Source organism: Apodemus sylvaticus, chromosome 3 (assembly GCF_947179515.1).
Source record: "Apodemus sylvaticus chromosome 3, mApoSyl1.1, whole genome shotgun sequence".
NCBI classification, from domain to species: domain Eukaryota; kingdom Metazoa; phylum Chordata; class Mammalia; order Rodentia; family Muridae; genus Apodemus; species Apodemus sylvaticus.
In genome coordinates, this window is record NC_067474.1 from 80,794,962 (window position 1) to 80,822,717 (window position 27,756).

A 27,756-nucleotide genomic window follows, 5' to 3' on the forward strand; every position below is an offset into this window, starting at 1 on the left:
TGAGGAAATTACCAGTGTCCATTCCCCCACAAAAGATGACTCAACCTCTGCAAGAATTCTTCATCTGTTAATACTTCCTCAGATAGATAGTTATGAGGCTCATGAGCCACTCCTGTAGCCAAAATTTAGCCACCAACCTTCTTTTCTTCAACCCTTCTCTGCCCTTTTCCCAACCTTTCAAGTCCAAAACAGTACATAGGAAATAAAAAAATAAGAGAAGAAAAAGAATTATGTTATCTTTAAACTACTTCCTGTTAATTAAAGATGAGTTGATTGGGGTAAGTTTGATCTTAACTATCAATATCTTCTTCTTGTTTCTTCTTTGCACGTGACTACTTAACAGACAGTGACCAACACCAACCAACAAACCCTTCCCTCTTTGGACCTTACCATTTATATGCCCTCTGAAAAATCCCCAGATTTCCAAATGTCACACATTAACTGAAACTTTCTGCTGGTGGCAAAATCACTCCACTGGTGAATCATAGTCAGATACTCTGAACAGTCTGAAGCACCCCATGTTGCACATCTGGGACTAAAACAAAAATATAATCATATAATATTTTTGTGTTTTTCAAAGGAGCCAAAAGGCTAAAATTATCACTACACCCTCTCTACTCTATCCAGCAATTTTTAACAGGCTAGACTCATGCAGCTTTTGCGAATATCATCACTATTACTGAGTTCCTGTGGACAACAGCCATACCATGACCAGAGAATAATATATTACAGCACTCCCTCTCTTCTAATACGTACACTCTTTCTCCCTACATCCCGCACCATTCACTGAACTTTGGCAATGAGGTTGGGTAGGACTAAATGTAAATGCCCCACGATGGTGAATGACTAATGATAGCTTACACTCAGAATATTGAACAGTAAAGATTATCTGCATTATCCAATATCCAGTGCAATAAGAATCATAAAATTGGGGGCTGGAAAGATGAACTTACTAAAGAACTGAGATCAGTTATCTTCAACCATATGGTGGCTTAAATCTACTCATAAGTGCCCACAAATTATACATGTTACACATTTAATGTGTAACAAGAAATGGTTTCTTCCTAGTTCTTCTGGCAATTGAGATATGGCTTCTAACTTAACAACCCTAAACCCATTGAAAACTCATGATTCAATATTCCTACCAATATATACATTACCCAATATATTACACAGTACAAACTCAAAGCCAATGTCTTTCAAATTGCAAAGCTTTTCTTCCATTAGCATAAATGAGATAGGTGAAAGTATTTTGTAAAAGATACAGAAAGGAGTAAATTATATTATAGTGGATAAAATAAAACACATTGAAATGTATCACATGCAATAAATTGGTGAAGGCTTTTGTGATTGCATACTTAAAATACATATATTTTTTCCTATGGCATGACTAGGATTATTGAAGGTCAATGTACAATATCTTTCACTGCATATATCAAGGTCAAAACATAAAACCAACAATATAGTACTATAAGTCTCCATCTAATATTACTCTAGTTAACTGGAAATTGAAGGATGGTTGGTTGGAATCAACTAGTAATCTCAATTTTCCACTGTTGGCTCTAAGGCCTGGATCTTAATATCATAACCACTGAAGAACACGTGAATGGAGTCTATAAGAACTTTGTCCTAGGCTTTTCCCTGTTTCCTTCCTAGGGGGTGTTTCATTGTTCTTAGATGCTTTTCTTACTAGCTTCCCAAGATAGTCAAAAGATTCTTAAAGACTAGACACATTATCATTACTGTAAAAAGCAATCTGAAACTTTCTTTTCCTTCTATCCTTCCCCATCTTTGCAAAACCAGTGCCATAGGAGATGTTCTTTCCCAAATAGCCTTATGCCCTGTGGCATTGTTCAGTAAAGAAGCTTCCCACAAGTGACTTGTAATCAATCTTTCAGTCAGTCTTCCCAAAAGACACAATTGACTCCCTGTAGTCATGGAAAAACAATTTCTGCTCCAGTCTCCATGAAACAGTGCAAGGCTAGGTCAGCAGGACTTTAGCCTTTTTACAGTGAATGAGTAATCAGCAGGTGGCCAAAGGACAGCTCCTCCATCATCTTTGACCCAGGAATTAGTGTAGAGTCTAAACAGGTAGAGTTTAACAATTTACTGCCATGTTTTCTCCTAATTTCCCCTGCCAAGGCAGTAACAATTTTGGGGTCAGCTTACAGACCCTATAACAGGTTGCCCCCTCAAGAGAATGGGCAAGCAATCAATTTTTAAACACTGTTCCTGATTGAAGCCGGACATCTGTTCTATAAAGATGTTAGTGGTTTGCAACTCATAGAAGATATTCTAGTAATGAGGCAAGTGCAGAGAGGAAAATACCACACAGGTACCAATTTGGTGGCAATAAAACCTTTGTTCTTGGAATTGGAAGATGAATTTTAAATAATCAACACTGCAAATTATCTTGAAATTGACATGGTCCAAGAGAAAGTTACCAGTTATCTCTCACTACTCTCCTCAATTTAGGGAAACTTATGAGGAATTTGGATCAAGTGAGGGATGAGGACAGGGTGGAGATCTCTGCCCCCTACAGATAACCCAAATTTGGCCATATGAACAAGAAACATTGTCCCATACACATTCTATTGTTTCCAACTGAACATTCTCATTTTTTTACAGAGACACTTGGTCTGATTTAAGTTTGATTTGCTGTTGTTGGTTTTGCTTTTCTGAAACAGGGCACACACATAGATGCACACACACACACACACACACACACACACACACACACACACACACAGAGAGAGAGAGAGAGAGAGAGAGAGAGAGAGAGAGAGCCTAAACATCCAACTTCTCATGGACTACTTCAGTTAGAGCAGTACTTCCAAGTGTTCCCAGAATAAAGAATACCTGGAATGACTTAGAAGTTTTCCTTAAACACTTCTGTAACCAAGTATACACCCATGCCTAATGTTAAATGAAAAATAAATAAATTCATTTTCTATTCACCGCTGCAGCAAAACAATTTGGAATCTAATCTTTGTATTGGGGATTACTTTTTTTTAAATTTTATTCGATATATTTTTTATTTACATTTCAAATGATTTCCCCTTTTCTGGTCCCCCACTCCCAGAAAGTCACATAAGCCCCCTTCCCTCCCTCTGTTTTCCCACCCATCCCTTCCCACTTCCCTTTTCTGGTTTTGTCTTATACTGCTACACTGAGTCTTTCCAGAAATAGGGGCCACTCCACCGTTCTTCTTGTACCTCATTTGATGTGTGGATTATGTTTGGGGATTACTTTTAAATCACTCAATTCAAACTCCTGAAGAACCAAATCTAAAAACATTTATCTTAATATTCTTTTTAGCACCTCCTTTATTTTCATTTTCCCAAAAAATACAAGTTTGTTTCTCAACCTCTACAAACTGATTTTAAAAGTAACATGGAAAACAATTAAAAACACCCTTAAAACAGCATAAAAATAATGCTGCTAATTTCATTCCTATGAAAGACCATATTCAGAGAAAAGCAAAAGTCACACATAATGGTGGAACTTTCTGAGTCAGGTTCAGGTATACACATGGGTTCCAGAACATCACCAGTCACTTGGAGTCTACATAAACTGAGACTGAGACAGCATTTAAGCCATCCTCCTTATCAGAAGGATATATGCTGAAGCGATTTAGCCAACTATCAGAAAATAATGTAGCTGTAATAGAAGTCCCCCAATAAGAACTTTGTGTCTAGATTTCCTTACATATATATTGACATCACCTGGGAGTCAGCACTGCATGGTAAAGGATACAATCGACTGTATCAGACTTGCCTATAATAGCACCTATTTTGACATCAATTAACACTTCACCTTACATAAATGATGCAAATGCAAATAATAGCAATAGAGATTGCACTAGATTATTAGAAAGACCAGTAGCAATTATGTGGACATGAGGTGTAATATATATATATATATATATAAATGCTGGACACTGAAAATAACAATGTTAATATTTGTATTTACCTTTATCAGTATCAGATATGATAAATACTATTGTTATTAAAAGCATTTTGAAGTTATTTTCTGGAAAAAACCTCTAATAGTCAACAAATTAATAGAAATATTGTCCTACTAACATATGTCAAGACCATATGTACAATCAGAGGCTACCAAATTTTTTCTAATTCAGCCACAGTTTCCTTAACTGAACAGTGCTTTGGCTTCTACTTTGCATTTACATTTCTCTATGCTTCCTGAGAGCAACGATGTCTGCCACCTTGTATATCTCGATGCCTTCATTCATAGTTTCGGTCATATTCAGATTACTATTATTGATAAGTTAGTGCTAGATTAGGACCATTTCTCCTTCATATTAGAATCAACAAACCAACACCATATCCATTCACTTCTTTATTCAAGAAGCTTTGTACCACATACCCTATTACAAATATTTTGAGAGAAAGACACAAAGGAACTTCAGGACTACACATTAAAGCTTACATACTCACAATTCTGAAAAAGATATGGAAGATAGAAAGACAATTAAATTTGGTCTACCAATATTTGATTTATATTCATCATCAAGGTGTATATACTGAGCTGAAAGACAGGATCCACATAAGCCACAAACCACTTCCATTAAACTCCTCATGGAAAACCACTCAATACAAAAACCACCTCTGTAGCATAGTGAACCTATTTACCACTGTCCTCCCTCTAATCTGCCTCTCCAGAAACTAAATGCGTAATGGTATCATAACTCTTCTACCAAAGCCACATTTGAAATTAATGTAGCAGATAGAATGAAAAAAACCCAAAGTTCTAAGACAGCCTACACCACACAGTTAATTTGAGTCTATGTCTTAAAAACAAATATAGAGTGACCATGCTGTTTCATTCCTAAAAAGGAAACAAAAAGTCATTTGGTTGAATTTACAGCAATTACCAATAATCTCCAAGTCTAAAAACAGGTACCAGAAATTACAATATAAAAAACAAACAAACAACCCTCCAGAAAACAAAACAAAACAACAAGAAAAACCATTAAAAAATATGACACTACTCTAGCAATTCTGAAACAGAGGAACAGTCTCTAGTTTTTGTTTTTTCTTTCGTCCATAAAATTCCTAGCACCTTATACTCAATGTGTTTTCTTTTTTTTTCCTTTTTTCTTCTACCACAATAGTAACAGACATTTAATACCATCACAGTTTTATGGATGAGAAAAGTGAACCTCAGAAACTACAGATTGTCCATAGTCAAACAAGGTCCCTCAATGATAGGCAAGAAGCCGATAACTGAGAAGAAAGGACAGACAGCAGATTAAATTTAGGGTTCATGTTGTAGGGTGTCAAAAACTTGATTTTGGATTCTAGCTTGGAGGCTCCAAAGCTGTGAGATACGATCAGTTATCGCAATCAACACATGACAGTGACAAATTTTCTCACAGGATAACTGTGAGTAGTTAATAACTACAATATTTTTTCCTATATTCTTTGTTTACATTCCAAATGATTTCCCCTTTCCTGGTTCCCCCCCCTCCATAAGTCCCATAAGCTCTCTTCCCTCTACCCATTCCTCAATCACCTCCCTCCCATTTCTCTTTCCTGGTAATCCCCTACAATGCTGCATCAAGCCTTTCCAGGACCAGGGCCCTCCCTTCCTTTTTCTTGGGAATCATTTGATATGTTAATTGTGTATTGAGTATTCAGAGCTTCTGGCTTAATATCCACTTATCAGTGACTGCATTCCATGTATATTCTTTTGTGACTGGGTTACCTCACTTAGGATGATATTTTTCAGTTCCAAAGAACACTCCTCCACTGCTGGTGGGATTGCAAGTTGGTACAACCACTCTGGAAATCAGTCTGGTGGTTCCTCAGAAAACTAGGCATGACACTTCTGGAGGACCCTGTTTTACCACTCTTGGGCATATTCCCAGAGGATTCCCCAGCATGCAATTAGGACATATGCTCAACTATGTTCATAGCAGCCTTATATATAATAGTCAGAAGCTGGAAAGAACCCAGAGGTTCCACAATGGAGGAATGGATATAGAAAATGTGGTATATTTACACAATGGAATACTACTCAGCAATTAAAAACAATGAATTCATGAAATTTTTAGGCAAATGGTTAGAACTGGAAAAAACTACAATGTTTAAGAACTTAGCATAAACATATTTTAGTTACTTTATCATAATATGTAGCTACTGTTTAAATTTTACCCAGTTTTTTCAATTATTCTGCATGTGAATAAATTGATAGAGTAGAGACAATTCACTGTTTCTTCAAAGGAGAAAATAAAGTAAAAGGGGGGAGAAATCCCTATGTTTGTTGTAATGAGTTCTTGATAATTCCCTTTCTCCTTCTTTATCATTTATGTTTGTTGTCAGCCTCAGGGAAAGCACTGGTGTTAGATATGTATGTTTCTCTTTACCATTCACTCTTGGCCATCTTCCAGTTTGGAACCAGGAATAACAAAATATTTGACAGAGTCTTCAAATGCTTTGGGGACTATTGAGTCCCCAAACCCTAAACCCCAAAGCACAGGACCTTGCTATATTAAAATGACAAAATTTCACAAGATATAGAATTTTAGAAATGGAAAAGGCTCTATAGATGGAGTCTATGTCAGCTAATTTACCCATTGGCCATTTGGAGAAAGTGCCTTAATGTTCTGTTAATTCATCAAAGAATACAAAAATAAAGCAAGGGAGATGAAAAAAAAAATGAAGTTACCTGAAGTTTCTGTAACTGCAGTTTAGCTAATTTGAGAGTCAAGAACCTCTCATCTTCCTCAACCCCTTTTAGTTCAAATCCCCAATGCCATCACTCATACTGTCTACAGTGACAGAGTATGACATATTTCAAACCACTGCATGCACACAGGTGATGCCCTTGCTTATACATCCACACAGGAGGGAGCATCTTCAGAAATTTTCTCACACTACCACTGGGTATGATCTCCTACAATGATGTTATGATCTTTGGACAGGATATGTGCAATGGAGTAAAAAAAAAAAAAGATAGTTTTAACCTAAATTGGTGAGTGTTTTTCATTTTTTAGCTTCTAAGTCATCCTTGGTAGTGGCCTGAACTCCTGGGAAGAGGAAAGTGACTAAGAATTAAGCTCTTATTTAAGAAAAATTTCCTAGCATTAGACTGGAGTCTTTAGGAAGCAGTATTGATTTTCACCATCCATGTTAACATACAGCATGATTGTCTTGACAGACAACCACATTGAAAAATGTTTTTGGTTTTCAGCAAAATGGCATGTAGAAAAGATAAGGACCAAGTGACAACTGGCCCATTGAGCATGAGCTAGATGGTACTTGCTCTGACCTACAACTGGATGAGTATATTTCTCTGTGTATTGATTTGCATATCTTTTCCTGCAATAGATTGCCCCAAGACCAAAATCAATGAACACAGAATTTATGACTTTCAAGGTACAACAATACTGGATGTTTATTTTCCTTTTTTTTTTTTGCACTTAATGGAAGTATTTGGACATGCATGGTTAATTAATGTCACTCTCTTTTCTGAGAGGAATGACAGTGTTTATTTTTCTCATTATTATATCATCTTCTCTAGATGCTGTTGGGTCTACAACAGTCACTTAATAATTATTTCAGGATTAAGTAAAGGTAAGACAGAATAACTAGGTGAGCAAGGACTTGGCTTCTGGGTGGAACTCCATCATTTAATTAACTATGTAACCTTAGTTAAATTTTACACTTAATTTTAGAGCTAAAACAATCTTAGAGGAGCAACTCCCCCATCCCCACCCCAGCACCCTTGGCCATTTAAGAGTCCTTTTCTTCATACTGGGTTGCTTTGTCCGGCCTTGATATGAGGGTTTGTGCCAGTATTTTAGAAATCACCTGCCTGAATTACTTAAATATTTGTTTCAAAATTAGATACCATTCCAATATAGATCCCATATTAAAACCAAATATTAAAACAAATGAAAGCCTTCTCTTTATGGAAGGATAGGTCAGAAAATCCTGCCTGCTCAGACTTTTTGGCCTTCTCCTTGTGCTATAATAGTTTCCATGGCTACTTAAATCAGTCATCAGCAATTCCTATAAGCATAGGTTGAAGATCACTAATCAAAATCAACTTTAACATTTTATAAATGAGGAAAGTGGAATAGAGAGCTAAAGACAGGATCCCCTTGCATTGTACAGCACACAAATAATTGGAAATGGGACCTAGCTGCCCTTAAGTTTACTACATTTATTAGTGTGGCCATGGACTAATAATCATGGTTAGTTTCAAGCCCATTTTCCAACTTTTCTTGGCTATAAAACTTTGTGCAACTGACTCAAAAAATGACCATTTAAATGGAAAAAAAATCGCCAAACAACCCCAACTTTAAATGTGTCCTTGAGTGGCTCAAATGAAAGACAAAATTATACAAAAAAAACAAAGATGTTTTTATTTGATAAAACACAGAAAGAATGAGATATCTGTATCTAAAAGACTTATGCCATGCCCCTCTTCAACACTTCAAAGCTCCAAAGTATCCTGAATCAATCAAGCATTTCAAAGATTGGCACATCCTCTCCAGCAGCCAACACATCCCCATAAACCTTGGCTTAGGCATAATAACAAACAGCAATAGCTGTATTTTGCTAGAAATCGTTTTAAGGATCCAATTTTGAAATGAAACAGTTAACTACTGTTCTCAGGTGATTTAAGAATAGTTCTCCCAAGAGGAAGCATTTTGAGTCAATCATTATGTTAGAATTCTGGTATTTTCTTTTAAGAGTAGAAATGTCAACATGTTTTTCATATTTCTACTCTGTTTCCTTATTTTATCTACTTGATTTTCATTTTTCTTTGTTACATTTTAGTAATGCTCAGAGGCACCTTTTCTCAGCAGTTCAATGACTGTTCTCTATTCTTCAGGAACCATAGAATATTCACTCATGAACTCTTGAATAGGCAGAACTGTTATAATACCTGAAGACATTAGTAGGACAATTTTCACATAATAAACATATTCTGCCAGTTGAAAATTCACAAGTCACTCATTTCTAGTATAAAAGACCAAATAATGGTTTGACTACTTTCCATATCTACTACCAGCAAGGTCTAAGGTTTTTATTCAGACCAATGTTCTCCTTCTACCTCTTTCTTTCTGATTCTAATTGTCTCAGAAATTTTAGAATTTGCCTTTTCTTTCTGGACATTAAGACAAAAGTTGCACAGTGGTTTTTGTATGTCTTCATATCATATTAAGTACACATTATATGTTTATAATAACAATCATATAATAAATAAAGTCTTAAACATCAATGGCATAAATAGATGTTACATGTGTGTGCACATGGGGACACACACATGGCCATAAAACACAAAAAGATACTACAGTTAGTTATACAATTCCACTTAGTTATATATTCTAATTAATAAAAATTGAAACATGATTAATAAGGCATAAATCTAGCCTTTTGGAAATATGCAAAGTCTATTATGGTTAAATAGAACAGAGAAATTTAGAAACATACATGAAAAATGTACTTCTGGTGGTTGAAGACGGAAAACAATAATTCGAAGTCTGGCACTGAGTGTTTTGAATGAAAAAGAACTAAAATCTATGTCCTCATCTCCTACCTTCCTGTCTTTTGTCCCTCTTCCTCTCCCAAATCACCAAGTAGAATTTTAATTGAAGTTAATTTACAAGTCTACAGATAATTCTCCCCAACATGGACCAATTGTTATGATTCTTCTTCCCCCAAAATAACATCACCATGTAAGAGTAGCTTACAAGACAGGACACTCTGAGAAACAATTTCTGTCATTTTAGGTACTTTGCTTACACCCATCAATTTCCCATTCTTTTCTTCTCTTGACTGTTGCCTGTAACTCAGGATGTTGCACAAACTTAAATCATCTGTCCCTTCCCCAAATTTTCTATTTTGCATGACCATCATGTGTATTCACATTATTCAAGTGAATTTTGCCTGTTAATCTGTTTACTATGTATGTATAATGTGGACTCTTTTACTGAAGCCACAGCAGGTCCATCCTTTATGGAAATTGGTTACAATAACTAAGTAAGCAGTTAAGACTTGCTTAAGAAAAAGTTCTTCACTGAATGTCTCTACTTACCTCCAAATTGATAAATATATTTGGGTAGAAAAGTAGGTTCATTAATAGTATTTGCAAAAATGAAGATTACCATGACCAAGAATACAGGTAAGCTAGAGCTTATATAAAAGTTTTACACTTTTGAAATTCTTTCCTTCGAAACCATATTTAACCTAGTTTAGACTCAACTACCTAAGTAACTGAGTGAAGCAGGAGAAGCAACCAAAATCTTTACCAGATAAACAGAAAGTTTAAATGAAACACTAAAGCACGTATTCTCCTTCTATGACACTACATACTCAATGTTCACTAGTTCTTTGAAGTTGTCATATTAATATTTTATAAAATGTTGAATAAATTAGATTGACAACCTATGTATAACAAGGTAACAGTTCCTTGACCTAGACGCGCTTCACAACACAGCCAGAGGTTAGACAATTTTCAGGCTCCCCAGAGCACAACAGAAATAAACGGCAGGGGCTCTCTTAGCCCAAATCGTACCTGTATATTTTATATCTGGTTGTAAATCCTTGTCGGTGTCTTTCCACAAAGGATAGGTAGCTCCTGGAGTGGTGGAAAGGCCCCCTGTCTGAAATAAGCCAATCAAATTCCTTGGAGACATGTTGGTCTGTCCCAGCTGGCTCCTGGTGGGAGGGCTGCACTGAGATACGGCCCCATACAAACAGGAAGTAGAGGAGCTCAACAAACCTCCAGTTCATGCTTTTCTGCCGGCCTTTTTCCTCTCATTCTTGCTCCATTCTGTGGAGTCCTGTAGAAAACAGAATCAAGGAAAACGAAAGGGGACAAGGAGGGGGTGGGGGTGGGGGTGAGGGAGAAAGACAGCAAAAAGAAGGAAAAAGATTAACATATCTTCATCATAAGAGTGCTTTAAAGGCATTACTGCTTTGTTAAAAGTTAAGGGCCGTGCTGATGGGGGCTCACGGTGTCTTGGTTTGCTGTTCACATGCAATGAGAAGGTAGGTATACACATGGCTAGAGTATAGGATCCTCACAGGTATGATAAGGACATGTCTAAGGAGCTGTATTTCAATCATTGCTGCATTACAGTTGTCCAGATATATGTGCTTTAGAACTGAATGAAACAAATTAATGTAGAAGAAGTTTAAACATCTAGGTAGGGTCGTGGGACAGAACTCAGTGTTTGTCCCATGTTCTGACTTAACCAGAAACTTCCCTCTCATTACTGATACTTATTGAACAAGAGTCTCTCTCTCTCTCTCTCTCTCTCTCTCTCTCTCTCTCTCTCTCTCTCTCTCTCTCTCTTTCCTCTCTCTTATGCCATAGGCAGAAACACACCGAATACTTGTTCTGTTTTTGTCTGATTAGTTAGATGTACAAAGACTTGGGACATTCTAGCTTCTGCCCATTCATGCTGGATTCCTTAAGGATTAAAAACTCTTACAAGAGCATAAAGTCAAAGTTCTATAAAGCTTAATGAATGTTCCTGGACCTCTCGGTCGAGGAAGCTTTTAGGCAGAATATTCATTGGTTAGTATCTCTAAGCTTCAAGATATCATAATACTGAAGGTCAAGGGTGTGGGAGGTGGGTGGGTCTTACAAACCAGTTAGTTGGACAGTATCACAGCACAGGAGCATGGTGTTGGACAAAATATTGAGTTCAAGAGAGACTTTGGGTAGAGCTTTTCTTGAAAGCATCAGAAGGAAAGTATAGGAACCACCCAGCTTTCAAAAAATTTAAAAGTTTAACTTTGTCATCTCACCGATACTCCATATTCTAGCTTAACAAACTGCATCTTGCGCCACCTTTTTTTCCTTAGCAAGCTTGCTATATTCTACATTGTATATGTGATACATATGTAAGGTGTATCGTTTGTGATTATTTCAGGCAAGTTACATTGTTTGACGAGTTTTCCTCATGTATAAAATACAGTCAGTGAGGATATATGCACCACCATTAACTTGACAACTGAATCACACAATTAGAGCACAATGTTCCTTCCAACCCCCAGCAGGGAAAAAAATGATCAATGCATAGCATAAATATTAACGACAATTATCATGATCACGGTTATATTAATGTTGTCAGATCTTGAGATGTAACTCAGTGGTAAAGCACTAAACAAAACCAAATAATTGATGTTGTCAACTTAAGATTCTTCCAGGAAATATTTTTTAAGCATTTTCACATCCCTGAAAGAAGTCCCAGTTAACCTTGGAAGTCACATGAGTTCACATCATTTATCTTTATTATCTTTCTTTATACCTCTAAAAAGCTGTTGCTCTGTTCTGTCTGCCCAACACTATTTGCTCACTTTTTAAAGCTCTATGTCGGATCCAATTGTCTTACATTATACATCTTTGTTTTATGTGTGTCTTGTTCAGTGGGCTGTGAGCCTTTAGCTTGCAAGAAGCTTTAGAAAGCAGTTTCTTATCTGGGCTAAGCATGTGATTTTGAATAGTCCTAGCCCCTCTGTAGACCTCAGATTTTTATGGATAGCATTTAAAAATATGATGAGTTCACAAACACTTTCTGAAGTGTAAAACCTATACACATGATTAACTATACCTTATTTGCCTATTCTACCAAGTGAATATGGGAGGCCAGTAACACTAGAAAAGAAGAAATCAAAGAGCGAGGGATGTAGGTTTCTGCACAATTGAGTATTTCCCTGGATTGCTCAATTGCACCATTTTATCATGAGGTGCCACAACAATCTGCCTGTCATTGCAAGACTCAGCTGTCAGGGCAAGGGAGGGAGGCATATGCACTGCGAGTGGGAGCTGGAAAAAGCTACAGCCTGAAGTTTTGTTCAGAACCTAAAACAAAGCTCTACATGTTGAGTGCAGAACTGTATCAGCTACAGCTGCCAGAACTGTCTGCCAGAGCCCACCAGAGTGGCAAGCAGGGGGTGGGAGCAATTGTTCTGAGTTCTGTGAAGTGAACTACAGCATGCTGGAATCACACTGTGCTACCCAGGCCGATGTCTACAGAGCTTCAGTTGTGAGGGGGTGCGAATGGGAGCCGGTGAGAGAACGCTTAGCTGTTACAGTGGGGAAACAGGATGCAGAACATTGCAGCTTGCAAAAGGTTATATATCTAACACTGGCATGCTGTGTGTGTCTCTCTGTGTCTATGTGTGTGGTGGGGGGAGTGGTGGTAAGGTTTCTGCCTGTAATCTTAGGAGTAGCTGAAATTTGATAGTTATAACCCATTGCTTCACAAGTGGCTGTCATTATCCCCCTAGGGACATCTTTGATTGTCACAACTAAAGGGATGCTCTTGGTATCTGATGGATAGAGGCCAGAGTTGCTACTAAACATCTCAGCATGTTCTGGATAGCCCCTTACAATGACAGGGATTGAGAAATATCAATGGTTCCAAAATGAGTCTCTCATTCAATTTCTTTTACCATGACTCTAGGAATATACTATGATTCCTGTCTTTTGGATTTTGTTAAGTTGTCCTAATGTCTGCCATTGTCTTGGTGGGGTTGTGAATCTACATGCCTCTATTTGAACTTCCTGGTTTTGAATCCTTATGATAATATACATTATAGAAAGTTGTGAGGTCAGAATGTATCTCTATTCACATAGATAGTTACAATAGGGCCAGGAAGATAGTTCAGTGGTTAAGGCTTAACTAGTATGCAGAAAACCTTAGATTTGATCCTCTGTAGTAAAGAGAGAGAGAGAGAGAGAGAGAGAGAGAGAGAGAGAGAGAGAGAGAGAGAGAGAGAGAGAGAGAGAGAGAGAGAGAGAGAGAGAGAGACGGGATGACACAAGCACCTACCAATAAGCCACATTATTCCTGGCCATATGCAAGTGTCATGGGAACAAGCCAAAATATCATGTTTCAGGTAGTAGATTCAAGGGAAAGTATGTGAATGAATTCCACAGATGTCTTTGTATTAACCTATCTTTATTTCTGCTGAGAACTTTAAAATTATGCATGAGGCCTCAACCCTATCTTTCCTGCACAGTGTGGGACGACAATGAGTCCTTGTGCTCTGTGTCCTTGCATCAGAAGGCAGCACATGCCACCTCCATATTTCCAGGTATAGCAAGGAGCTCCCTCACTCTGCCTCATAGTATAGTCAAGCCACTCTCCACACGCATCCTTCTTTTAAAATCAACAAACAAGAGAATACTCTACAAAAATAAAGCTTTATGTTCTTTGAGACAGCTCTCAGCATCTTCCAAAATGAAACTGAGAATAGTTGATCTTCTATAACATATACACAAGGAATTCCTACCACTGGGTTTACAGCCTAACAATTCTGGACTAGTTGTAAGCTAAGTGCTGCCAGAGATCCTCGTGATCTTCCAGGAGTCACAGGCGCCCACTGCTATGCGATACACTAGTTGATCCAGAGAGCTGACACTGGCTAAAGCATAAAGCTGATTTGATTCCCATGGTTGAATTAGGCAGTATCATGAAATGAATCAACTTTAGCACCTACAATCTTGTTTTCAGATTCTTGCATCCTAAATTATTTACATCAAAGCCACACACAGAAAACTATAACAACATGCCCCAGCAGCCACTACCCAGTTCATCCTTTAAAGTCTGTATAAATTACTTGTGCAATTTTTACATTCTGGGCCAGAAGGCAGAAAGGAAGGTCCTAACTTCTACCTCATCATTCCCGATAATCTAGACTAATAAATACAAGTATAGGCTGTACCCAGCCCATGCTGGCTCTCCGTGAACCATTCTAGTGGTCTTTTCAAGCCTTTTACTTCCAAACTTAGGTCTCCAGTCTAATTGTCTCACTGACATGCAGACCTGCAAAGCTGAACCCTAACTATGGTAATTAAGTCCCCTGAGTCTTAGTTCTCTGCATCTTTCTCAGTAAAGATACGAACTGAATAGGATGCTTTAAATGTAGCTATCTTAGCTTTGGTATCAGCTGAATGATATAACCAGAGAGGTCTGTGACCACTACATCATACTTACCAAACAAGGATCCGAAATACACTTAGAGGAATTCTTAACCTCTCACCCACATCATAGCATAAAACGTCTTTTAGATTAGGAGTTAGATTTGAGTGGAAACTGACAGTGCAGAGCCTTCCCACCCACTCCCTAAACTCCTCAGGGGGTGAAAGGGGGATAGAACTCCTCCACCTCCAGCTTCTACAAGAACACTCAAACAGCATGCTAAATGTGCCCTACAGCTTAGGGAAACAGGGTAGAGTGCTGCCTAACTCATGTCAGAGAGTACTAAAAGAAGAATGCTAAAGAGACGCATTGAAAGAAGCAGGCTGAAACCTGGCAGAAGAGCAAGGGAATCACTGCCTAAGGCACGGTAAGAAGTAATGTGCAGTCTCCTCCTCCTTCCATGGGTGAGAGATGGGCCACGTATGAGAAAAAGTCAGGTGAGGTTGCTTAGCAGCCTACCTCAGAAGAGGAATGGGTCTCAGCAAAAGGAAACCAGAATGATCGTGCCATTTACCCAGAGTCTGAAGAACAAGGTGCAGAAATGCAGCTGAGAAGAAATAGATTTTCCCACATCAAAAGAATCAGTAGCCAGAGAAAAGAGAAGCTTAAAAGCTCTGATCCTTCAAAATGTTGCTAAGGATAGGTTCACACTGCAAGGCGTGGTAACATATCTCTGAGATTGCAGGACTTAAGAATAAGGGAGAGGAATCTCAGGTAGCAAGCTAGCTTGCACCATAGCATCAACGTGTGCCAGAGCTTAGAGTACCAAAAACATGCTATCGAAAAGAACTAGTCATAGAACAGGTTTACTTTCTTCCTTATTTCTCCATTCTAGACCAAACTCCATGCCCCAAAGAGGCATCAGATGTGAAGGGATCAGATAGGAAGTTTAGTAAGGAAGAGAAGACAAGAATCTAGACAGTGAAATTTCTACTTGGAATAAAATGATTTATTTGTGGTATTGTCCTATATTATAATGAGATAGAAACTAGACAAGGAGGGCAGGGAACCTAAGTAGGGCTCCCGAGACTGTCCTGGTTCTGGTTTTCTGTCTTAGACCCTAATGAGCAACTAAGGCTTCTGTGCTAGAATGAGTACTCAAAGGCTATAAACAAGTGTATGGCTAAGGTTGAGAAGATGCACCTGGATACATTGGTAGCAATCCCTGTAGGCACTGCCCAACAGTTGCCTAGTAACAGCTCCCCTGCCAGGAGCAAGCCAGGAGCCAGGGACATAAAACCATTCCTTTGCCTTACAGAAACTTTGTAATTTTATGAGGTCTCATTTGTCAATTCTTGATCTTAGAGCATAAGCTATTGGTAATCTGTTCAGGAACTTTCTCCCTGTACCGATGTCCTCAAGGTTCTTCCCCAGTTCCTTTTCTATTAGTTTCAGTGTGTCTGGCTTTATGTGGAGGTCCTTAATCTACTTGGAGTTGAGGAGTACAAGGAGATAAGGATGGATCAATTCACATTCTTCGGTATGCTGACCTCCAGTTGAACCAGCACCATTTGTTGAAAAGGCTATCTTTTTTCCACTGGATGTTTTCAGCTCCTTTGTCAAAGGTCAAGTGGCCATAGATGTGTGGGTTCATTTAAGGGCACCACCAAAAGGACAAATGGGCAACCAACAAATTGGGAAAAGATCTTCACCAACCCTACATCTGACAGAGGGCTAATATCCAATATATACAAAGAACTCAAGAAGATAGACCCCAGAAAACCAAATAACCCTATTAAAAATTGGGTACAGAGCTAAACAAAGAATTTTTACCTGAAGAACTTCAGATGGCTGAGAAGCATCTTTAAAAATGTTCAACATCATTAGTCATTAGGGAAATGCAAATCAAAACAACAGTGAGATTTCACCTCACACCAGTCAGAATGGCTAAGTTTAAAAACTTAGGAGCCAGCAGGTGTTGGTGAGGATGTGGAGAAAGAGGAACACTCCTCTACTGCTGATTGGGTTGCAAATTGGTACAACCACTCTGGAAATCAGTCTGACAGTTCCTCAGAAAACTGGGCATGACACTTCCGAAGGACCCTGTTATACCACTCCTGGGCATATACCCAGAGGATTCCCCAGCATGTAATAAGGATACATGTTCCACTATGTTTATAGCAGCCCCATTTATAATAGCTAGAAGCTGGAAAAAACCCAGATGTCCCTCAACAGAGGAATGGATACAAAAAAATGTGATATATATATACACACAATGGAGTACTATTCAGCCATTAGAAACAATGAATTCATGAAATTCTTAGGCAAATGGATGGAGCTGGAGAACATCATACTAAGTGAGGCAACCCAGTCTCAAAAGATCAATCATGGTATGCACTAACTGATAAGCAGATATTAGCCTAGAAACTTGGAATACCCAAGACATAATCCACATAAGAGAATGGAGGAGTGGCTCCTGGTTCTGGAAAGGCTAAGTGCAGCAGTATAGGGCAATACCAGATGAGGGAAGTGGGAAGTGGTGGATGGGGGAACAGGGGGAAGGAAGAGGGCTTATGGGACTTTGGGGGAGTGGGGAGCCAGGAAAGGAGAAGTCATTTGAAATGTAAATAAAAAAGATATCTAGGAAAAAAAAGATCATTCCTTACCTCTATCTACAGACTCTCTTTCGAACTATTCTCCCATTCCCTCCCCCTGTCCCCAACATATTTTACTCTCCTGGTCTTCTCTCTTCTCTCTTTTGGTCCTTCTCTGCCCCCCTTCCCTGCCTGTACCCTCTTCTCTTGGTCCCAAATAAATTCCATTTTATATGAAGCCTGTCCTATGGCTGATTCTTCAGGGGGTACCTCATCATGGGCCCCCTGAGGTGCTCTCTCTCACCACATCAGTCAGCGCTGCCTTTAAAAAACATACACCTGGCTAAGCATGGCCCTCTCCCACAACCATACATCTCCAACCACCAGTTTCTGCCAAAATTCCTTTACAAAGGCCCCAGACAAAAAGCTGAGTGATGCTCTGGCACATGTCTTGTAGTTTAAGAGCTCCAAGGCTTCTCCCTTTCTTTTAAGATCCCTATATTAAGATAATTCTTTCTAAAACTCGCCATCCCTTATCCTGGAATTTCAGCCTTTCCTTGAATGTGTTTAATGACCCATACTTGACACTGTATGCTTGTAGGTATCAGAGGACCACTGGCAGGTGTTAGTTCTCTCCATCTATTATATGGGATCTAAAGAGCAGTCTCAGGTCAGCGGGCATGAAAGCATGAACCCTTACTCCATGATCCATCTAACCAGTCCAAGAACTGTTTTTACTGTAACCTTAAAGTATATAAACTTCTCTGAATTTTTATCAAACTATCAAGGGATATCCTTTCTCAAAACAGATGTAAATAGTGGGAGTCAAGCATCACACATATTTGTTTTTGTTTTCCAATCCTACTCCAGGTATCCTATTTAACCAAAATAAAGGTTTCACATAAAACACAACTCAGAGCCCACTTTACTGTAAAAGCCCAATTAAATCCAATTACAATTTGCTAATCAGGACATACAAGGCAAGAAATTTAGTTGCATGTATTTATAACCTGTTTACAGGATTCACCTCAAATATAAAATAGACACAAACAATCAAAGAAAGACAATCACATGAGGAATGCATTCCTGACAATGTCCTGGGTTGCTCTTAAGGGACACTGAGATACCTTGGTCTTTATCTATGCTTAGTGATACATAGCAGAGGGTAATATTATCTGATTGCACTTAAGCAATGGGCATGTGGCTTAAAAATAATCTACCTCCTCCAACTCAACAGTGACTGTGGATTGGCAATAACTGAAGCAATTCCAGGCAATGTGAGAAAGAAATCAGTAGAGGGCCACAGAGGGCCGGCCACATGAACACAGTATGTCAACATATGACCATCCAAGTACCTTTGCCCACAGGTAGTCAGAACTGCTCAAGATCGGCAGGCAAACAAGATAAAGCATAGATTTATGTTCACATAATTAATGCTGACCATCACCTAAGTATTTGTAGAACACTAACAATCTGACAATTGAGCTAATGGGGCTAAATATGTATAAAGTTTACATGCCTAGTGATAGGAAATTACATTCTTACATTTTTGGTTGTGAGCCTTAGCTTTTAAGGGTTGAGACTCAAGGTTATTTTTTTAAGTGATTGTTATGTTTATTATGAATAAGGCTTAGAAATCAATGGCATGAGTACTAATTATTATAATTTGTATATTTTGTATTGTAATTGCTAAGCACATTATCAGCTTCTCTAGAAATCTCACAGATTTCTCAAAAGTTAAAATATTCTAAACTAAACCTTCCATTATTCTATCAAATATGACCTTTTCCCTATATTCTTTGCCTCAGTCTTACATATAATCTCCTAATCTATGCCTTTGAGATGCTTTGAACTTTTAACTGTCATCCACCCTTTCTACAATCCATCAACATACATTTTTTTTCATATTCATCTGATTCATTTGTCAATAAAACCACCTCCAATCATCTCAGTAAGCTCAGACAGATCTGATGGCTCTTTCCCTCAGAAACTTCTCCAAGTTTATCTATCATTTTGGAATATTTCTACCATAACCTATCATGAATCTCTACCTTTCTATCTCTACACTGGGTGCTAATGGGAGGTATCCATCTAAATACAGCTAAGCAATGACACTCCTCATGTATCAGACCGAACCATCCACCTGTTCATTCTCTTCTCCTTAGTTTTGCATTCAACAATCCTGTCTCCATGCCACTCAACTGTCACCTCAGTGGCATGAATGAAACTTTAAAACCTGCATGGCTCTGTTCATGCTTATGCTGTTATCTATCCTTGGTCTGTCCATTCCCACGTCCCAGTTTTATCAGTGACTATGACTGTCTTAATATACTTCAAATGTACCAATGAAAGCAAATGAAAGACATTGAGCACCTGGTACTGATAGACACCTTGTCAAGTGCTTTCTAATTACCTATAGTATAAAATCCACAGAACAAACCTATCCATGAGCTATATAGCACCATATCTATTCCACATATCTATTTCCACAGACTACAAAACCCAGGTTCCTTTACTGTGTAGTTTTTGTTTATTTCTTTGCCTCTTTTAAAATATCACATTTGAAAATGTCACATTTTACAAAACTGTCAGAATTTAAATGGATGCTAAGCCAATTGTTTGCTTTATGAAATAAGACTTGAGTATAATAATTTATGAAATGAGGCCATCCTTAGCAGTACCTTCCACCCTTTGCCAATCACAAACTGTCACAGATGTACTGTAAAGATAACAATGAAGAGAAATATCGAGAAACCAACCTGAAATTGATAGGTTGAAAGCTCAGAAAATGTTGAATCTAGAGAAGATCACAGAAATCATGATAAAAACAAAAGTATGGAGTATGTGATTTATGTGAAGTAGGTGGAATTCTTGTGATCCCAAGTATTTTATTCGAAATTAACAATATAAGCATAAGTTGAATGTAATATTCTTTCTTTCATGAATATTTCATTTGACCCACATTTCAAAACGGGATGATCTAAATTCCTGCCTTTTGAACTCTCTCCCCAGGTTATCAGAAGTCTCAGCAGGAGATCTTTTAAAAAGAGTGAAATAAACATTTCAGAAAATTTGTTCTGTGCTTATTTGTTGAAATAGAAGATATATTTATTGAGTCCAAACTCTTTAAATAGGCTCTCATGGCCTGGGAAACAAGCTAGAAGAGAGACAGACAATTTTTGGAAAGAAACACATGGACTGAGCCATGACAAGAAAGACAGAGTGTGTAAGTATGTGTACAGACACTGGCCTGTCTCTTAGGATGCTTCTTGTCTAGGGAAGAAGCACATGAAAAAGAATGACAGAACGGGATTCCTAGGGAAGAAAGTTTATGTAAAATACTCCAGACAGAGAAGCAAGAGCCAAGTGCTGTACCTAGTCTACTCCTTCATGTTTTCAATTGTAGTTGAAGCTGAAGGCATCCTTTTACCTCCTTATGTGTATGCAAGATACCTGCAACCAATCATGCGGTAGAAGCTAATCAATGTTTTTTGAGTGAATGAAATGTACGAGTCAAAGGCTAAGATTGTCCCCCATGTGATCATAGTGATCCACAACTTTCAAACAGAAGAGTCCTGTTAATGTTTTATTTTTGCTGAGTATAACTATAAGGGGCACTGGAAATATTTAAAGATAGGGGTAAGGTAAAGTGAAGAAAGGTAATAAAATGTGCTAGGTTATATGTGACATGAACAGTATTAAATTGAGAAAAATGGAAGAAGAAAAATAGCAAGATTTGGTGGGTGCACGATTGAGGTGAGAAAAAAGCTGTCTGTGTTGACTCCTAGGCCTTGATTGGTGAGTACAGTCAAAGACAGTGACGTGCATGACAAAGAACAGAAAGGTAAATGATTTTGAACAAATGACAAGTATCTGGGGACCATTCAGTAGAGTATGTCCAAATGGGATCGCTTCATTCAAATGGAAAGAGAAGCCAGATTTAGAGGCAGAACTGGTGTCAATCACTGTATGCTAGGGGTGGTTAGAGCTCTTGGCTTGGATGAGACCTGTAACTCGAAAGTGATGGAAGCAAACAATAAGCGATGCTCACACTTGAGCAGCATGGAGAAGGAAACCTCTCCATAAAGTAGGTTGAGATGTCATGAACTCAAGGAGCAGAAGAGATGTGAAGGAAGCATCTTCATAGTTTTCCAACATAAGGACAAGAGTTGCCTATTTTACCTCAGCATACAGAGGTGGCAAATGATTTTCAGTAGACCATAGGAACTGAGGATGTGACAAACATTTTAATCATGAATGGGAGACAAGGAAATAGACAAAGACTAGTGTAGAGAATTAGTTAAAGAGTGGGAGCCAAATCTTTCACAATGTCTACCAGTGGGGGAATCTAAGTAGCAATGGAAGAAATTTCTTCTCATGCAAGTATTTTGTAGATGTTTGTCAATTCACAAGACAGCTATAATTAAAGAAGGAAAATAAAAGTATGGGAGAGAAATGTTTAGTGATCTAAAGCTTGAAAACTCAAATGGCAGATCCATACGTTGAATTCTACTATGTACAACAATATATAATGCATTGTCTGAGCAAAAGAAAGGAAGAGTTAACTTAAAACAGTGAATTACAGAATGCCTCTTAAAAGAGAAATTCCCTTCTGGAGCTGACATTTAGTTTGGCCTCTAGATGTTTAAGTTAGGATTTTACAGATAAGGAGAGAGAGAGAGAGAGAGAGAGAGAGAGAGAGAGAGAGAGAGAGAGAGAGAGAGAGAGAGAGAGAGAGAGAATAGACATTCAGATGACAAGAACAGTGTGAACAAAATCATTTGGTCACAAAAACTCACCTACTAGGTACAACCCAGTAAATTAGGCATTGCTATGGAAAGAGGCACCCACAAGTAGTAGTGACCTTCTTCCAGAGGTGCACAGAAGGGAAAGCAAGTAGAGAAGATACAGAAGATGGTACCTAACATTGCGGAGACACTAATATTAAAAAGGAAATTGCTTTATGTAGAAATAGGTTTTCTGGTGAATTGATGTCTCTGAATTCTGTCCTATATCTCCTCTATTTCTAAGATTCAGTAGACCAAATGAATAAAGCTCAAGTAACACACACACACACACACACACACACACACACACCAAGCAAACAAACAAAAACACCTGAGACAGACCTGTGTTCTTAGGAGAAATCACTATTCCCCTTTTCAATAGACATGTCCCAAATTCAGGGTCCCTGTATTTCAGCACACTTACCATTGTATTAGAGTCTCAACCATATTATTGATGGTGAAAGAAACAACTCGTGGAACACTATGGATTACATCACCTGCGCCAAGACATTTACAGAGATTTATTTCAGTTTGTCTCTATCATGAAATGGTCTGTGCTAGATTGATTGTTTTTAAGAGTTATTTTCATTTCTCTCCCTCTTCGTGTGTGTCTGTGTGTGTGTGTGTGTGTGTGTGTGTGTGTGCGCGTGCGTGCAAGGGTAGCATGTGTGCTGCGCCATCTCTCCAGCCTTCTAGGTTGCTTTAATGTCTCCAAGCATTCACCCCTTCCTATCATCAAGGATATTATCCAGTAGTTTTATAGCAATGGAAAGACAGAACCTGTCTTAAGTCATCACCCCGGGTTTAGGGGTTTATGTAGTACTCTGCTTGCTGACCAGCCTGCTGCACTCTTGTCTCATACTAAGAAAACTACTAGTCATGTTATTTTGCTTGAAAGAAAGAACCACCTGCCAATTGTTCCTTAGGAACTATGTGGGGTTTTTGTTGTTGTTGTTGGTGGTGGTGGTGGTGGTGGTGGTAGTGGTGGTAGTGTTGTTGTTGTTGGTGGTGGTGGTGGTGGTGTTTTTTGTTTGTTTGTTTGCTTTTTGTGGTTTGCAATTCAACATATTTATAGGAAATTAAAGGACAGCCTAATGTACGTAACAAGGCTAACTAGGGCAAACAATTGAATAAGTAAATAAGCAACTGTTAAAAAAACCTACAAGATCAAAAAAAAATTAGAGAGAAACAGGAGTAACCTCACTGATACTAGAGTCAAAGCTGGAGTTTGATGCTGGGACTACTCAGCTGCTGGGGTTCCCTTCAGTTTGTGCAGCATGGGAGGGCCAAATAATCTCTGCCTTTAAAAAATGCACATTCCCTCCTGATTTCATTAGAAAATTGTACTGAAACCTTAAAGTGTTCTAAAATACTACCAAATTCTTTCATTTTAATAATAACAAATTGGAGCTCATAGGGACATATTTGGAGAAGTTAAGAAGGCTGGATCTGAAGGCGGGGCAGCTAGGCATTCACTGATGTTCTCTCCAGCCATACGCTGTGCATATTCAGGACAGGCTAATCCACCTGTACTTATGAAATGAAACTTGAGCGTTTTAAGCCAGAAAGGAACAAGGTGTTTCATTGGGTAAGTAAAAGGTAAGGGGAAATGCATATTTCTGCATCAAAGGACCCTTAATCTTCAAAACATCATCCAAAGCCCCTTCAAGCATAGGAAGTCTCCTGAGGCCTCAAGTCAAGCAAACAGCTTGTGTTTTACAGATTAGGGGGCCTTTGACCCAAAGAAGCCATTTCTGTGAAATTCTGAAAAAGAGGCCTAGTTTATTTCTAGCCCTCACTCTCAGAGACAGTCCTAAATGCATTCTGAGGACAGGACTGCTTCCCTGCTGGGCCTGCCACACAGTAGGGAGTTAGATGAATGGTAGGCCTCCTCAAAGAGATGCTTTACCCCAAAATACCATACCTGCTTTCTTGCTAGAATGTCCCAAATGCTCATTATAGAATAAATACAACTTTGAAATATTGAAAGGTCCTTCTCAAGGAATAGGCTAATAACAGAGAGCAGCAGGAGTGGGTGTAAACCCAGCACCTTAGGACTAAGAGGCACATTACATCATCCCATTCCCACAGCAATACATCACTGGTAACACAGTAGGAAAACTGAATTCTGGAGAATTTCCTAAGGTCACGTGCTTAAGATTTCTTAGACAATCTCTTGTGTTTTTTCAACCACTTCAGCAAGGGTCAGACGAAGTCTTTTTTTTAATATTTTTATTTTCTATATTCTTTGTTTACATTCCAAATGATTTCCCCTTTCCCGGATCCCCGCTCCCCATATGTCCCATAAACCTTCTTCTCTCCATCCCTTCTCCAATCACCTCCCTCCTTTTTCTCTGTCCTTATATTCCCTTCCAATGCTAGAACAATCCTTTCCAGGATCAGTACCCTCTCCATACTTCTTCATGGGAGTCAATTGTTATGCAATTTGTGCTGAGATGAAGTCTTAAGTAGGTATATCTGTGGAAGGTATATCTGTGGAAGGTATATCTGTGGAAGGTAAACAAGAGTAAGGTTTAATGAACACACAACTAACCAGAGTTAGGAAGATGAAAGTCTAGACCTATTCCATCTACCATTGGAAATGTTAGACTTGAGTCAACTGATGTTACCAAAATAATTAGAATTTAGTTTTGTATCTATATTGTTGTTACAGATGTTAAAGTCAGAGTCTCGACCCCTGGAAGGTCCTAAAATGCTACCAGTCCTGAAGAAACCAATGAAACAGATAAGCATTAGTAAGAAGCAGGGAAAGATATATTCACTGTGGCTACATTGGCGAAAGTAACGAAGAGATCTAGTGACCTCCCAAGCCCATCTCTTGGGGGTGAATAAGGCTTGGGTTTAAATGAGAAGTCATGTTCATTAATGTATAAATGCTATGGTGTCTCATGCAAAGAAGTCTGAAAAGTTGTCAGAACCATGTGACATATTTTTACTAAAGACAAGGTCATCTTGGATGTTAATAAGAACTTAACTTTGTACTTCTCTTTCCAAAACTCCTAGAGAATTCTAATTTCTTGCCATCTAATGTCCCAAAAAGTCTGACAGTGAAAGGGACAGACATAATTGTTTCTCCTTACAATATCCTCACTCCTTCCAGGACCCTTACAGAAAGGTCATCTTAGGTGAAATGTCATTATTAGGTTGTATGTAATTTTTTTTCAAAATTAGATTTGTCTCAGGCTGTTTCAATGATGAAAGGAGAAAAACAAATGTATGCATTGTGTTTTAGACAGAGATCAAGAGAGTATACACACACACACACACACACACACACACACACACACACACACAGTGTAAGGATGTGAGGACCACAAGTGAGCTCAATCTTGGCTTGCCTTGGATCAGCGGACACAGTGCCAGACAAAAGACATAGAGTCTGGGAAACTGAATGGATTTGATTTGTCTAAGCCTTAAGAAAGCAAATATTACTGAAATGTTGGCTGACCGCCACTGACTTCCAAACAGAAAATGGCTTCCAGATATACTGTGGGTACTCAGCAGAGTCTGTTAGAGTGAATGATGGGATGACCGTGCCCTGCTGAAAAGCAGAGAGAAAGATTATAATGTTCCCTTGTCTGAGACTAACAGAAAGTGCCAGTCCAAGGGGAAGAGAGAAGGTACAAGCTGAATCACTACCTAAAAGATTCCAAAAGTTTGGGCAAACTTCAAAATGGCCTGTGGAAATGGCTAGCTTGAGGCTGCCTGAGCTAATTTACAACATGGTCTGGGTATGATAAGAAATGGGTCCCATGGCACGAGAGGGAGCCCATGACAATCACTACCTGAATAGCCAGAAACTGGAGGCTGGATAGGGCAGACACCTAGGATAGTCGCAAACATGACTGGCCAAACAAACAAACAGTCAAAACCAAATGACTTGTTTCCTAATGACATTCTGCTGTACTTATAGATCAGTGTCATCAGAGAGGCTTCATTGATTGGAGTTCAGTATCCTATCTCAAAGAAGAGGATAAGGAAGTATTGTAGGAGTCAAAGGGGTCAAGGACACTAGGAATCAAGGATGCCAAGAGAAAATAGTCTACATATTCAAATAAGTAGGGCTCATACGAGATCACAGAGCCTGAAGCAGGAACCAAAGAACCTGCATGGTCTGTGCTATGTCCTCTGCTTATGCTATGGTTATTTAGCTTGGCGTTCTTGCAGGACTCCTAACAGTGGGATGGGGGGTGGTCTCTGAATCTTCTGGCTGCTCCTGAGACCCATTTTTTTTTCCTCTTATTGTTTTGCCTCATCCAGCCTTGAATTGAAGGTTTGTTTCAAGTCTTACTGTAACTTGTTATGCAGGATTTGGCTGATATCCTTTAAGATCTGCCCTTTCTGAAGGGAAAAGGAAGAAGAGTAGCTCTGGAGGAGATGAAGGTAGGTACGGGTATGGGGAGGAGTAGAGAAAGAGGAAACTGTAGTAGGGATGTATTATCTCAGAGTAGAAGAAATTTAGAAAAATAAAAACAGAGGGAAATTAACAACAACAGACTCTGGAAAAGTCCCAACTCAAGACTTATTCGTTAGATGCCTACAGCCTTCCCAAGGAATCCAGTTTGTTTAGATGAAAAACAGCTAGAAATTCTAAATAATCCCTCGGACCCTCAGAGTTGGGAATTCTGTAGGTTACCATGACCAGTTACCAGTGACTGCCATTGAGTAGTTGCTTTAGTACATAACTGACCTGCTTCAGTAGTCAGGTGTACTGAGGCACTTTGCATGAGCTGGGCACTACTCTCTCTCTTTACCATTACTGATTCCTTAACTCTTTGATTGGTTTGTATGCAGTCATGCTAAATTTCCTGAGGTGAGAAGTGGATGAAGATCATCCAGTCTAGCCATCTATCTTCAAGAAGTACAGAATTCCTACTCCATGATTTGATGTTTATCACCATGATGATGCAAAGATGCAAAGGGATTTCCTCAGGAACTGCCATGATTTTTGTTTGGTCACAAAATTCTCTGGCATTTCACTTGAGACTGGCTAGCTATCCAAGAGGGTCAATCTTTTCAAAGCTGACACAGAGGAGTAAAATTCTCTTGGTTTGCTCATATATTATGTTTTGAATATATCCAGATATACACATCAGGCATAGACTGTGAAGATATGTGGGAAATGTCAGGGTGATGTTCCTCCCCATGTTCTAGAATATTCTTTGTTGTTTGGTAATTAAAGGGAATCTAACCCATCTGCTTCATATTCTGGAAACAGAAATCATGGCTTACTAAAGTTCCCACTACTAGTCATAATAATAAAAATCAAAAGTTTAGATGATGCCTCCACTTGAATATCATTTTTATTATTTTAAGTATCTGCCCCTGTTCCTGATAACAGTGGTTATTCAGGTAAGGGTTTCTGGGTTTGGTGGGGTGTTGTTTGTTTGCTTGTTTGTTTTACTTGTTGGTTTTGCTGCCCTTTAGCATAGAAACCACT

General features: G+C 38.6%; 1 protein-coding gene across 1 annotated transcript in view; it reads right to left on the reverse strand.

Moving 5' to 3' along the window:
• Brinp1 (BMP/retinoic acid inducible neural specific 1) overlaps positions 1–10,806 on the reverse strand; it is a 140,725-nt gene extending 129,919 nt beyond the window's left edge. Inside the window, exon 1 of the mRNA XM_052175513.1 lies at positions 10,552–10,806. Coding sequence (XP_052031473.1) covers positions 10,552–10,769 — 218 coding nt within the window. The 5' untranslated portion in view covers positions 10,770–10,806. The remainder of the gene's footprint in view (positions 1–10,551) is intronic.
• Between the last annotated feature and the right edge of the window lie 16,950 nt (positions 10,807–27,756).